Raw genomic sequence first — 15,833 nt, forward strand, 5'->3', positions numbered from 1 at the left:
ATAACCATTTATCTATAGCTCTACCTATACATATATTTTACTGCTATGCAAATAACATCTCTCTGAACAAAAGAGCTCTTTTCTGACAATAAAAGAGAATTATATGATCCATTTTTTATGGGCTGTAACACAGACTTTTTAAATTCATGCCTCAAAATTTGCACATAAGCAATGGATAGCTGAATTTATGCTTGTAGTTAACATAGCTTTATTCACGTACGAAGGAGCCCAATCTCTCATGAATCAAAAAGCTCTTGTCCAAATAGGTACGAGTCATTACAGGTTCTGGCTCAACAGTGGGGCTTTCTCTCTTTCTGAAGCAGGTGTTATTAATAGAGTCCATTAAAACTGCAGAACTCACACTTTGCCAAGCTCTAATGGATCTGGAAGGCAAAAGACCTAAGACAGATTAGCATAGATCCTATGTTTTTCAGAATCCTGTTTGCTTCAAGAGTTACAAGTCTGTATTGGAAAATCCCTGAATTCTGGCTTTGCAAGAAGAGAGTAGTGTTGTATTGTTCCCTGACTGCATTGAAAAGGTTATGAAAATCTTTCTGTTGACAATTGAAAGCATTTGCCAGCCCTTTAGAGTGTTAGCATTCACATTCAAGTGAGAGAGGCATAAATTCTTCTAAAACAAGACAGTGTGAGCAAGATTTATGCATTTTTATCCACATTATCTCTGTGATCAGGATAATGTTTGTAGCATGCAATGGAATGGCACAATCCCACAGAAATATGGAAGCATTTCAAAAAGTAATTCCAGTAAAAGCAATTGATTTCTGATGTGCTAAAAGGATCTTCATGTTCCCCTGTTATTTGCAAAATTAATGTACTTACTATGTTAATTTGAGAGATTTGCAACACTTCAGCAGCTTTTATGAACTATGATTTAAATGAGTGTTGAAATTACCAAAGTGGAGACAATAAATTCTAGGCAGTAAGTAAAGTGCCTTGTAATGAGGGACCTAAATGTCTGCTTCAAAAGCACATGTAACTACATTTCAGCTCAAGCTGCTGTTGACCTGTCAGCTAAACATGATATTTTTAAATGCGCTCTTGTGTTTAAGGGAGGTCATTCAGTTTTCTGCTTGTGAGTCCTCTTCTCTTCTCTTCTCTTCTCTTCTCTTCTCTTCTCTTCTCTTCTCTTCTCTTCTCTTCTCTTCTCTTCTCTTCTCTTCTCTTCTCTTCTCTTCTCTTCTCTTCTCTTCTCTTCTCTTCTCTTCTCTTCTCTTCTCTTCTCTTCTCTTCTCTTCTCTTCTCTTCTCTTCTCTTCTCTTCTCTCTCTTCTTTCTCCACTTGATGCATTTGACAGTGATGTAAGCAGAGTCTGAATCCCACCACACAAAAAGGGGTAAATCACTTCCTTTCACCCTTATGCTAAAAGAAGGGGATACAAAATAACCAAAAAAGCACCCTTTCAAATTTATCATTCAGCCATTCCTCTGGTCATTTCCTGTGGCAACACATCACTGGGACACTACAAATATCAACGCTAATTATAAAGTCAGGCTACAGTCTTTAATCTCACTTAAACTAGTCCTTAGATTCTTGCATATACAAACTAAAAATAGAAATTCTTCACTTCACAGTTCAGACTTGCCTGTCTATAAAAGCAGTGAAAACTGAGAGGAACTTTACATACAAGGTACTGAAAGAATTTATCTTTACTACTCCAAGCTCATTGACAATGTTGTAATATTGCACCTTGCTTTGGATCCTAACCTTTAAAAATTATTTTAGAATTAAAGTTATGGCAAAAAACAAGCAGGTAGAAAGTGTGATTCACGTTTGGTTTGCTTTTCTAGCAGATCTAGCAGATTTGTCACTAACTTTTTTAATAGAACAGCAAACACTAGTAGCATTAGAACAATATAGCATGACCTTCTCTACTATTGGATTTTAAAAAGCCCTGAAACAGAACCAACCCAGACTTTACTTAGTGAGAATTGATCTACATCATGGTAGTTTGATTTCCAGTTCAACAAACAGGAATATATCATATGTTGCTTTGGGTCAATGAAAGCCCATGCTCATCCACTGAACACTCAATACCCTGGAAAATTTGCATGTCCTATAGATTCTCTTCATTAGTATGGTTAATTAAAATGATGAGAATTTGCTATTGAATTAATGATGAAAAATATGCATGATTTGGGGTGCATATGGGACAAAATGTGATGGGTGCATTGTTATGCTTTCCAAAGACATGCCTTTTGTCTTACAAGTTAGAGGAGGATTTATGTGAATCCCTCTTTTAGTGCCAGTATTTGACACACAGACACTAAAGTAAATGGAGCTGCTGTCGAAAGGCTCCATCTCCCAGTTAAGCCAGAGGGTGCTGTGCCTGGAAGACCAGCCAAGCAGGAGGGGGGTGGCAGGGTGAATGAAGCAAGAGCAATGCAGTGCATGCACCGCTGCATGTGCACCAGGAGCAGGAACCGATGCAGAGAGGAGCCTCTCCGGAGATTTGACAATGAACAGTTACTCAAAACGTGGCAGCTCCAGTGAGGACAGCTTTGAGTTACAGGGCAGCACAAGGTCAGAAGCTAAAAGCTTTGTTAAAAGCAAAAATAAGGATGAAGGCTATCGATCCCATCGATCAAAGCACTGTCAGAAAGGGGGCGAAAAAACTCACGGACTGGAGCACTCTTCCCTGTATCCAGCAGAAGTGGGAAACACAAGCCAAAAGCTCCACAGGCAGAAGAAGACCCACAAGAAAAGCAGCTCCTCTACATCTGACTTGAGCTTGGTGAGTCAAGGATCATCAAGTTCATTGTCTGTTGTGGAAGAAAAAATAGAAGCTAAACTCAAATTCTCTCAATTTATTAATGAAGTTACTTTCAGAGTGCTTGATCCCATGAGCCTGAGGGCATACCGAGCTGCTAAACTGAAAAATACCTTTCCACCCAGTGTGAGAAGCCTAGATGATTTTCATATTAAGATAAAGTCTCCTGAAAACTGGAAAGAAAGCATTGTAGATGGGAAGACCCATGAAGAAGTAGACTTAGAGACTCTGAGAAGTGACGACATCGTGGCTGGAGCACGACCACACAAATTAGAGAAATCATTGTCCCTGGATACAAGTCCCTCTCTCAGGTCATTTGACAATGGTGTCTCATGCAGAACAAGACCTGGCTTGCCAGTAGAAATTATGATTTCTCAAAGCAAAGGAATGCCAGCCACAAAATCTGCATCTCTTCCTAGAAGTACAAGCATGGTGAGCTCTCTCAAATATTTTCTTTGGGTGATATATGACAAGAACTTATGCATTAGCGTGACTATTTGAAAAGTGTTTCTGTCTTCCTGGGTGGGCTCTTATCATGTGAACAAATTTTTTGCCAGGGTGGGAACAAAGAGGGAATGTTTATGTTTAGTAGCTCAAGAAAACAGCTGTAGAAGGTATGGAAGGAAGGAAAAAACAGAATAAAATTCCCTAATCCTTTTAGTTTGATGTCTGGAAGACGGCTTTGCAAGATCAAGCAAGAAGGTTATTCCTGCACTGGGATGAAGCATGTGTATAACCAGGTCAGCTTGGTATGAGCACCCTCAGAAAAGGGTGAAGAGAGCACTGTGACAGACCACTCAGGTATACAAGGTCACTAGTTTAGAACTTGCTCCAGTATCTCTACACCAAACAAGAATGCTCAGTTAGTGTGTTTAAATACTGCTGAGGGCTCTGACATCCCAAAAATGTTGCTAACGTTTGTGTGTCTGGAATTAATACATACCAGTTAATACATTAATTCATATCAGTTGATAATTTTTATTTTGATGTGCTAAAAACAACCCAAGCAACCACAAAGCCTTAAGAACTGGGAGGGGGGGGTGGGGGGAACCACCAAAAAAAGACTGAAGCTTTCTTCTATGGTCTGGTAAAAAATATTTATGCTTTTAATTTTTTCTTGTGAGATTCTTTCTTTGGATGAGGAAGAGGTGTTTATGCCCGTGAAGGAGAGCAACAGGAAATTGTTGTTTGCTAGCATGGCACAGTCTGGAATCCTGAACTGCCAAACCTTGCACTGACATAATATGTTAGTATGTCTCCAGAGTAGTATTTGCAATTCCACTAAAACAATAAAGGTCCAGGAACTATTGCTTAAGACTATACACATGTACGCAGATGTTGCTAAACTGGGAGCTATTACAACTTCATTATTCTTTAAAAAGTCTACTCAAGTTTAAAAACAAAGAAACAAAAAGTTATTTCATTTCACAGAGGACTGCAGCAAATAGGAAAACATCCTGGTCTTAAGAATTTTATTCAAACTTCAGCAACCTGAGCTTAGAATTTTTTGTCCTTGGAAGTTTTAATTGCCACCTACCAAAGATATCTGGAGGGAGAAGAGGTGAAAGGTAATGAAACAGAGAGAATTTGCACAGTATTGTGTCAGAGCTCCACAATGAGAGCTGTCCTACCAAGGGCTGAAGAGGCTTCAGTCTGAGCCCATGGCAGGATATGCTGTTTTCAAATTTCAATTAAGCATCTGTCAGAGCATCTTTTCCAGTGGACTTGATTATATGTACAGATTGAAACTGCCAGCTGATTGAGTGCTGACTGACTGAACACTGCCAGTGCTCTGTAATTCCACACAGTTAGTGTGGGCATCAGCCTGCTCCAGCTGAAGCATCAGTCTGCTCTAAGCCTAGTCATTTAAATTAAACACAGTAGTTACCTGACATTTTACCTCAACAAACAATGCCTCCAACTGCAGAGCTCAGCATGAGAAAATAAAGGAGTGGCAGGGCAAAATACAAGAACAAAACATGCTCAGCCTCATCTACAGATTTATGTCTCCTACATGCAAAAACTTTGACTTTAGTCCAATTTATTTAGTGCCAAGTCCTCACACGAACATGCCTAGCAAGGAGCAAAAGGATAACTGCATAGCCTTGGGTGTCATTATTGTAAAGATACTTTAAAAGTTCTTGGTTATGTAATGTTCATTTGAATGTTCGCAGAGAACGTTGCTTAACTGTTCCATGTTTTAGTTTCCAAGTTATTCTTTGTGTGCAGAAGATAATCTCTGAGCAAAAGAAATTATAAGATTACATTGATTTAAATATAAAAACTGGATAGCAGAGGTATAATAATACATTCTGAAGAGCATGAAAGAACATGTCTGAAAGTCTGAGTTTAAAAAAGCTGCACCTAATAAAAAAAAGTGTGACTCAGAAGATGAATGCTGTGACATTACCTCCTGTCTATTATGTTTTCTGAAGACCCCTGAGGTGTCCACAACTGCCTCTGTGCTACTGTTGATTGGATCCAGAATCACTAAAGTGATTTTCAACTTTTAGACTTCTCAGAACTGGTAAAAATGTTCCATTTCTGCAGCAAGTGTTTACTGGTTTGCAAACAGCGGCTGCTGAAATGAAATCTCACTAAAAAATCAACAGCCATGGTAGAGTTATGCAGAGGAATATCTGGACAGCTAGCAGGAAAAAAAAAGGATGCTTGATTGTGCAACTGTAGTTAAAGGGAATTGTGACAGGTAGAAAGCAATTCCAAAATACGATGGACATGACCTTGTTGTGGCATAAATATTTTAGTAACCCGACCAGCAGGATGAAATAATTTTTCATTTCTATGTATTGATCTAAATTTGAAGTCTCTGGACAAACAGGCAGGAAAGGAAAATGCTAAATTAAATTAAAGCAAACCTCTGAATCCACACCAATGTAGTGGAAGGTGTGCAACTTGAGAGACTATGTCATACTTCCAGACTGAAATGATATGACCAGTTCAGTGGGCTGAAAAATGCAGGAAATGTCTGAAAAGGTTGTACACAATGGAAAGTTTCTAAGAACTGGAAAGACATGCTTGTCAGAGTCTGTCAAAGGACAGATCAATACAGAGAGAAATGTGGATTGATCCAAACAATATGTATTTTTTTCTTAGGGTATGTTTCAAAGAAAACCAGGTATGAAAGGAGATTAGCCTGTGTCTTTTAATACATATTTTGTCTCAAATACATTTGTTCCAAGTAACCAGTACCTTCAGGAAAGCTTTATATACCACTATTATTGTTCCAGGAAGAAAATATAGGTTAAAAATTTAGTTCTTAAATAATCATACAGGAGTGTGACTTCAGACCTGTGTAAGTCTGCAGCACCTTAGGATTTGAATCAACCTGAAAATTACATTTCAGTTACTTCAGGAATACATGAATGAGGACCAAATTTCCTCCTATGTCTCATCTTTACATACCTACTTTTATCCACACAAGGAACCAAATAACACAACATTAGACACTGACTTTTCTTGGTCATAGGAAATCAATTTCTTTCTTAGAAGAGCTGTATCTTTCCATCTTACATTTAACTGCTGGTAGTACACATTCTGTGTACAAGAGGTCTTAGAAACAATTTTTGACTTCACCATTGCAACTATATGTATACATAACCTAAGGAATTGTGCATTTCTCATCTAAGAACATTTATTTTTATCACACAAAATAAATACAAGCAAACCTGACCAATACAAATGACTTATTAATCTGCAGAGGCCATCTTAGAAAACAATCTTGGGTTGGGATAATGCCACTTCTACATTTTGGAAGTTAAGATTTCACATACTGTAAACTAAGATGGAATAGTGCGGGTGGTGAGTGGCAGAAATTTGGCCATTGTCCACATGGATTTGCCATGTTTATGGAGCCATTTACTCCTCATAATCCTCATGATCATTCCCTAGACACCCCAATATATTTAATCGCAGAAGATTCTGCGTTTGAAGGGATCCACAAGGATTATTAAGTCCAGCTCTTAAGTGAAGGCTCACACAGGGATCAAACCTGTAACCTGGGCATTATTAGCACCAGGCTCTGACCAACTGAGCCAAGAATGTTAAGGAGTGAGAGGGACCTTAAAGGCCATCTAGTCCCAATTCCCCCCACCATGGGCAGGGACACCTTTCACTAAATCACATTGCTCAAAACCTTGCCCAGCCCGGCCTTAAACACTGCCAGGGTTGAGGCATTGACAGCCTCCCTGGGCAACCTGTTCCAATGTCTCACCACCCTCACAGTGAAGAAGTTCTTCCTAATATCTAAAATAAATTTCCTCTCTTTTTGTTTGTGCCTTGTATTCCTTGTACTATCCCTGCAGTTCACAATGAGTCCCTCTCCAGCTTTCCTGTAGCACCTTCACATGCTGTAAGGTTGCTGTGAGCTCTCCATGCAACCTTCTCTTCTCCAGGCTAGAGAGCCTCAGTTCCCCCAGCCTGTCTTTGTAGAAAAAGGTGCTCCAGTCCTTTTTTCATCTTCATGGCCCCCTCTGGACTTGCTCCAACAGTTCTATGTTATTCTTATGGGCACACCAGAGCTGGATGCAGCACTCTGGTGGGGTTCCACAAGGGCAGAACAGAGGCAGAATCTCCTCCTTGACCTGCTGCCAACACTCCTTGAGATGCAACTCAGGACATGGTTGTTTTTCTGGGCTCTGAGCACACTTTGCCACTCACATTGAGTTTTTCTCAACCATCACTCCCAAGCCTTTCTCACAGGGCTGCTCTCAATCAGTTCTCTGCCCAGCCTGCAGGTGTGCCTGGGATTGCTCTGATCCAGGTGTAGGATCTCACATTTCACTTTGCTGAACTTCAAGCCTGAGAATAATTTACTGGACCTGCAAAGCTACACCAGTGAAGATAGATGCAATGACAATTGCTTACTTCCTAGACATCACCTGGCTCAGACTGGTGCTTCAGCCACCTCCTGTTCATTGTAGGCTCTCTTGCAAGACAAATATCTGAGCACAGGGATGGCTTCCTGAAGGTGCACAAGCATCTTTAGAAATCACAGCCTCACACACCTGAACTTCACAGGCATGAAGGGGTTTGATCCCCATATGGGCCATTCTGTTAAGAGTTGAACTCAAAGATCATTGTGGCTCCCTTCCACATCAGAATATTCTGTGAAAACCAGAGAATCTGTAAGAATAGAGGAAGACTGTCATGGAAAAGCTGTTGTAGAATTCCACAGCAGTAGAAAGTGCCACCAATCTCCCATTCTAAAGGAAAGTTTCTAGGACAGTTTCTAGGTTCTCATTTTCTAGGGCACCTTTGTACTAAGAGAATCTTGCTGAAAGTGCAGACAAAATTTTGTTGCTCTAGGTCAAAGCTCTTTTGTACAAGATTTTGAGTCCTCTTTCAGCCCTTCCAACCTGCCACCATGATGTAAAAATAGGCATTTGCTTAGTTCTTGGATGAATACCAAATCTTTCATTTCTATTTACAGTACAGTGATGTTTACAAGTAAGATTTGGGTTCAAATACATTATAATGGAAAGTATATATTGTTTCACTGACTCATGCATCCAATATGCTAAAAAATAAATAGCAAGAGGTGGGACCAGAAGGAAAGGGTAATGAGGTGCTTTGCCCAGGTCAGTGATCAAGTCAGCAGCCAAACACCTGAAAAGTCTTCCAGTGTCCTATTTTCTGGTCTGTTCCTGCTCTTTCAGACAGGTGGGTCAATGTAGAACTACCCTCAATAGCTGATATAGTGAAGCTAAGTTATCAGAGAAAAGTAAGAAAGTGAACTACATCAGATGCTTCAGTTTTTAGCATGATATCTACATGCCAGAGCATATCATTAGGGCCTTTTATGAGTCTCATACAGCAGTGGAAAATGTCATATGGCCACCTTTCCTGACATCCTGGCCTCTTTCTTGCCATGGTATTCCACATGGCGCTGCACAGTTTGTTCCCCTCTGCTTTGCAAATTGGAGGTGACCATCAGGTCATCAGTAGCCTAATTTTTTTTCTCAAAATGGGTATTAAAATAGATTATTTAATTCCTTTAACATAATCTTGATTGACAGAAGATGGTGTTCACTTCTTTTTACCATTCAGAGATACCAGGCAAATAAAACAATTTTAAGACTTACTAGTTTAAACTCATTATTATATGAAGTGAGCATAGCCACTGAACTGCAAGCAACATACCCCTTAATAACTTCACTCTGTTATTTTTCCTGCATCTGCAGATTCCTGAAAACAGTCCCTGTGTCTGGCAATACTGTAAAAGAATCTCAGGTCCTAACGATTGCATGTGGGTGTGGAAAGCCAAATACTAAATCTTTAATTATGTGGGGCTGCTGCTCCTTTGTACTTCCAAGGATTTCTATTGCATCATTACAACCTCTCTCCTCTGATACCAACACTGCTTTCCTGTACACCACTATTATGAAATGATCACTCTGGGTATAGTAGTAATGAGTAGTGTTGCAAAAGTATACACCAGTGTGTACACCTGGAGCTTCCAGGTTAGGTAAATTAGCTTTATAACACCTCATAAGTGTTAGGCAGCCAAATAGTCTAAGCTATAAAATCTGATGGCCAAAGGAAATGGTAGTACCTTCTGAGCTCATTTCATCTGAAATCAAAGGCAAATCTCATTTTCCACCAATCAAGCTATCTCAAATATATCTTCTCAGTCTCTGAGAAGACTTAGCCATGTTAGGCTTGAAGCATGCAATAGTATTAGTTGTACCAGCAGCAGCCAAGCTGGGGCAAGATGTAGCTCAGCAAAGACTAACAGTCAAACTACTTAACAAGCTTCACCAGTTAAATGCAGAGTGCTGAATCCTCGCTTTAATTTCATTTTTTTCCCTGACATTTATGGTTTGGTCACAAGATGTGGAAGCCAAGCAGGCCATGTGCAATTTCATCCACAGCTAACACCTCTTGTCCCAGTACTGCGGCGCTGACTCCTTTTCCCAGAGCTGAGGAGCCCAGCAGTCGTGTACTGCAGGAGAGATCAGCATAATGTTTTTAGAGCAGCAGATGTGACATCGTTTTACAAGCAGCAGAAGGAGCAGATGGTGTTTAGAGAGTTCTCCTTGCCTGCTCCAAAACACCTCCGTTGGGTCACTAATGGAGCCTTCGTCTCGTCGAGCGCTGCAGAAAGCTACAACGCTCCCGAGATGACGCATGTGGTCATTTACAGCTTCCCAGCTCATCAAATACAAATTAGATCAAAATCTTCTTCACAGAGCACAGACATCTATGAGCCAGTGCTCAAAAGAATAAGCTGTTTATTCAAGACGGGCTAAAATAGACTGTCTGAACTTCTTCCTAATAACAAGAATGTGTTTTCAATGAAATTGTTTCATCGTGAAGTCTGCATTTTTATAGTTAGGGTTTTTAATTTGGGTGTCCTCCATTTTCTGCCCTTCTACCCCTTCCTTTTTAGAGAAGGGGAGCAGCAAGTGAGTCAGGAAGGAGATATTTGTATAAAGGAAAAAAAAACCCCAATATTACAATGGTGAATTTCTGCACAGGATTCAGAGCTCAAAACAGAAAACAAAATCATTTTCCAGCCAAAGCTACTATTTGCCTTCAGAGGGGCAGCTACTCAGACTGAGAAAAATCTGAGCCCATGCAGTTCACATTGCTTTCAGGATATTTTGGTACATGTAACAGGAAAGCAAAATTTGCAATCAGAACTGTTTAGTGTTCCTTTCCCAGTGATTTTTGTTAACATGAATTTTCCCCTTCCTTTGAGTTTGAAAAACACTCCTCAATTGTACTCTTTGTCTTTGGATGCCTTTAGAAAGAAATGGTACTTTCAGAGTAATGGAAGCTACAACAGCCTTAGGACAATTACCATAAGCAGAGATGCCTGAAAACTGCAAAGCCAGGCAAGGGAAGGTGAAAGAGCAGGAGGCAGAAAAGATTAAGAGATCTCTCTTCTCTGGTCCAGCTTTGGTCTACAAGTGTTATTTATGACAAAGACTTTAAAGGTGCTTCAACTCATTTTTCATTTCTTCCTTCACCCAGCAGCCTGTGTTTGTCATGTTTATAAAATGTGGGGGTTTGCCCTGCCATAGCATGGCTGTGGTAGATCATAAAAGCAAAGACCTGGGTGTGCAGTGACTCTCCCACACAGCCACATGCAACATTAATGTAAGTATTTTCCTGGTCCACATTGTGAAAATCTCTGAACTCTACCAAGAAAAGATTAAAGTGCAAGGCACTGCCCAGAGCCAGAGGTTGCTCTGATTTAATTTTCAGTTGTGAGGGACTGATATTTTTCCCCACTCATTGCAAGGTTTTCAGCTCTATTAAAATTCTGCTCAGTGATGTACTGCATGCAATTAATAGAAACATAGATGTAACTTTGCTCCAGCACTCCCACTGTGTTCTAACATCTAACTGGAGTAAAATAAAAGTTTACTTATTCCACCACAGCAAGCATTTTGGGGACAGAAAAGAGGGAATGAGAATTACATTAATCTGCCAAAGCTGCATTTGCATTACACTGTTTCCTCTGTAGGCTTGGTGAGCCATGGGTTTTAGTCTCCCATCAGAAAACATAGCATTAAAACTTTGATCCCAACAAATTCAAAGAACAGAAACTTTTGTGAATTATGGGGTGGTTTAAAAGGATTTTATACTAAATGTGGATCCTATAAATTAAGTCTAACTGCTCCAACAGCATGACTCATGTCTCAGAATATCAGGAACTTTTGATTTTGACCTCAGGTCAGATAAGGAGAAGCAGGATCCCATTTGGGAACCTGTTTTATATTTATAAAATACGTATTTTTTCATAAAGCTCAAAAAAATGGTATTTTCACAGACTAGCTCAAGCATTTGTTTCAACAACTTCGTCTTTGCAAAGCAGCTTAAATTTGACCTTCTTAGATGAAACTCTTCAGTGCCAGGAAATTTAGGTGACAGGAAAAGACATCTTGTGGATAAGGAAGAAGTAGATGCCATAAATCTTCAGTTTAAAACATGATATCCTCAAAATTAAGCTGGGAAGATAAGGGGGAAATATTAAAAGGTAGAGGCAAAACTGATAGGAAAATCTTATTGAGAAATAAGTTTGTGATCCTTAGTTGTGACCGGGGTCTCAGGGGTACCAAAACTATTTGCTATTAGCAAGCAGTGCCCTTCTTTTGAGATACCATTGCTTTCTATCAACAGAGAGTAAATAAAACATGCAATTTTGCTTCTTTATCTGAGGTGGAAACTACAGCAGTGTGTTTATGCCCCTGTGTAATACTCTTGAGAGGATGCTTTTGAAATTCCAAAAATGCTGATTTCCCAAAAGTAAGCAGCTACTTATCAAGTTTAAAGAAACCTTTCCTGTATTGAAATTCACTCTCCACTGAAGAGCCTTTGAGTGTTTTTTTTCTGTGTCACACTTATTCAGTACCTAGGATGGACAGAAATTGTTTAAGGATCCCACTGTTGTCTCCATGCCTCAAATCAGCAGCGTATCTACATCCGGCACACTTTTCTTTTTCACTGCCAAAAGGGAATTTCCAAACCTTCTTTGGAACTTAACATCAAAAGAACCCAAGGGAGCTGGATACTCCAGTGTTGGAGCACCTCTTGCTGAACAACTAGCTCCTAGACTATAGTCTGCAGAGCCTTCTCTTGTGACACTGTTGGCCAACAGCTCTCAATTTCTGACAGTAAATTCAATACCTGTAAATTCAAGACAAACTAAAATTATTCAAATCACATCTGTATCTGTCAAGCTTATGAGCTGTTTGCATTATTATTTGATGTTAGTTGGGCAAGAATGATCAGGAATATGGCAGTCTCAGCCCTCTGCTGCCTGCTTGGATAGAGAGAGCATTTTAAACAAAAGAGAATGAGGAATAAATACCAGGCCTGTTCACTTGCTCTCTTAAAAATGAAGAGAGATTTCCCCCAAAGAACAGCTATTCCCTGGATAACTGTAGTAACAGAAACTCGCTGTGTGAGCATGGCTAAAATGAGCAGCTATTGAGGAATCAAGAGCTGGTTCACCACCACTTATTTCTCCAGCAGCCAGCCAGACCTGCGCTCTGCTCGTGATGCTGCGCGGCGCTGCGAGCGCATGGAGAGCTCCAGGCACGTCCTATTTCTGGAGACTCAGGGCTGATTCATTGTCTTGCAAGGGGAAAACTGGGAGTGCTGGTAAGACAGCAGGATATTCAGAGGAGCAGCAGTCAGAGGCCAGAGGGCACGAGCGGAACTTGGTGACACAAGAAGGTGCCCCCGGTTGACCTGGCAGAGCCAGAGTCCCCAGCCCCACAGTGGGATGCCCAGGGAGCAGAGATGGAGGCAGTGCTGTGCCAAAAACTTACCTCCTGCCACTCCCACCCCAGCCACCCAATCCCCCAGCAGCAGTAGAAGATTAAATATTGCCCAGTTGTCAGAAGGAGGAAACAGAACCACCATATTGCAGCCCATGCAAAACCAGAGTTACTCATGGAGTAACAAATTGCTAACAAATGTACATGGAGTAGCAAATTGCTAACAAAATCCTCCTAAAATTAACTTCATAAGGGCCCTAAAATTAACTTCATAATTTTCACCAGAAAAATGCAGAAAACTTCCTTTTCCCTGGATAAACCTCTTTTCTCTTGCTTCCTTTTGTGATGTTGCAGTAAAACAAAATGGAAGCTAAACCAGTCAGCAGTTCCATGAGGTAAGTGTACAGTCCATTGTAATCAATGCAGTTAATTAAAAATACAATTAAAACAGAATCAGTCATGAGAATTGGAACACAATAAATAATTGAAACAAAATTAGTTTGGCTCTTTTGTTGAGCCACCAGTCCCCAATTAAAAGTAAATGGCTTTTTACTTCATTGATAGCTACAAAAGCAGACCTTTGAAGCCCCAAGTTCTTCCAGTGTTAAGGTGGAAGTGTATAAGATCTTCCCCCCCTTCCCCCTTCTCTACACACCTTCCACAAACAATTTGCCATTCAGCTCCCAGTGCTGCAAAATCAGGAGCTGGTCTGAGGAGTAGCAAATACAGAGCAGAAAAGCAGCATATGGTAGTAGAAAATAACAAAATGCCTGTTAATTATTCCAACCAAACATGAAACATTTCCCTACAGCAGGAGGGAAGCTGTTGGCAAATTATTATTTATGTGTTTATTTATGTTGGAAGTAGGCAAGGGCAGCAAGAAGTGAGACTGTTCCACTCACAAGCTACTGGCAGTTTTTTGTATCATATTGCTCATAATCGTTCTGGAGTGTAGGAACTAACATTGCAGGAGGCAACCTAGGAAGGAAAGAGGCTTTGTTCTTCAACCACCAGGCCTTCAGAAGAGTGTTGGGCACTAACATTGCTAATGTCTCATTTCTGGGCTCAGGTCCCCAGGAATTCCTTTTACAGGTGATTGCATCTCCGACTGATGTCACCCCAGCAGTGTTGCAGCTCTATAAATTGTGCAGTGACAGCTCTGGTTGGTTTCCTGCTTTTCTTGCATTCATTCACATCTTAAATGTTCCTTCCTTCCTTCCTTGAAGGAAATACATCTCTCCCCCATGTTGGGAAATGTGAGTAACAAAGAGTGGGATGCCGAGAAGAAAGTTTCAGCTTCCACTTTCCCATTTCATAAGCTTTCAAGCTTTTCCAGTTGAGAAGGAAGAAACAAATGAACCTTCCTGGCTGAGTCACTATTTAATAACGCAATAATTAGCTAAACATCATGACAAGCAGAGATTCAGTATTTTCCACTCTTAGTGAACTTCCATCATCAGAAGAAAAACAAGAGGTAACTCTTCTGGTAACTCAGTTATTTTAGTACTACAGATCAATATCTTGATTTTTACATTTCTCAAAATTATGAAGCCTAATAGCTATAATAAATATTAGTATGTGTCCTCTAAGCTATAATGGAATTTTATAAAGGTGCATATGCTCTGCTGTAATTTGTAGGATGAACTGGCTAACAAATGTCTTTTAAATCCTTACTTTCTGTGGAACAATTGTTTTCACCACAGCTGTTCCAATGATTGTTACTTATTGTGCCAACAATTATTTTCCACAATGTATAAACATTGTGGTAAAATGTAGGAAAATTTAGATACAGATTTATAAGGAATAAAACTGGCTTTTCTTACAATTGTCTCCACTGCTTTATTGTGTAGCTTTGGGTAAGGGTCAAATTTGGCAATTCCTCAGTTTTTCCAGCTGCAAAATAAAAATAACTCTTAATCAGTTTGTTTAGTGTTTCAAGATCCTCTCATAAAATGGATGTGTTGCAAAAACATCCTTAGAAATATGAGGAATCCTTATTCTAATGTATGCTGGAAATTTTTCCTAGCCCCCTGTAGTACTTATCAAATCTACAATATTTAGGAATCTATGATATTCTTGCTATTCTGAAGTGTTTATGCCTTGCTTTGATTTTCATTAAAAACTTTTAAGATGCAGCCAGCAACTGAAAACATGGGATCTTTTCCTGGAATAGATAATTATATAGATAATTAAATAGATAATTACATTATGATGAGTGTTAGAATGTCATATAATCTTTATAACTGAGACAAAACAACTAATAAGTGAAAGAGGCTCCCCCTGGAAGCAGACACAGCACCAAGCCCGTCAGAGTGTCTGGACAATGTTCTCAGGCACTTGTGTGATCTCTGGGGTGTCCTGTGCAGGGCCAGGAGTTGGAGTCGATGACCCTGATGGGTCCATTCCAACTCAGGATGGTCTATGAACATTGGGAGCAGTCTGGCCAGCAAGGTGGAGGTCTAGCACTGCTTGAGTCCCTCTTGAGGCACTGAGGGACAGCAGAATCTTGTGCTTACAGCCCTAATACTCCAAGGCATGAACATATGTTTATTTCATTCCTCAGTTTCCTAAAATTATTTATAGTGAGCAGTCCTTTTGCAGTGGGCAGCTTTGCATGCCTCATTCCCAGGTCAACTAAGTTAGACACACATTCACCAAAAGAGTTACCTGTTTCCACAAATGACTGCACACCTTCCTTTTTTTACTTGAGCACATAGATTGACACTGAATTGTGTCACTAATTCCTTTTTATTATTTCATCCTTAGCATAGCTTATGAACCTCCTAGTCATAACA

The 15,833-nt window shown here is 40.0% G+C and overlaps 1 protein-coding gene across 1 annotated transcript in view; it reads left to right on the top strand.

Annotated features, from left to right (window-relative positions):
- Window positions 1-2,455: 2,455 nt before the first annotated feature.
- Window positions 2,456-15,833, top strand: part of BEGAIN (brain enriched guanylate kinase associated) — a gene marked incomplete at its 3' end in the record, with an annotated part of 147,568 nt that continues 134,190 nt past the window's right edge. The window contains exon 1 of the mRNA XM_084207193.1: window positions 2,456-3,220. Coding sequence (XP_084063319.1) covers window positions 2,477-3,220 — 744 coding nt within the window. The 5' untranslated portion in view covers window positions 2,456-2,476. The remainder of the gene's footprint in view (window positions 3,221-15,833) is intronic.

The sequence above is a fragment of the Fringilla coelebs genome (assembly GCF_963513975.1).
Source record: "Fringilla coelebs genome assembly, chromosome: 6".
NCBI classification, from domain to species: domain Eukaryota; kingdom Metazoa; phylum Chordata; class Aves; order Passeriformes; family Fringillidae; genus Fringilla; species Fringilla coelebs.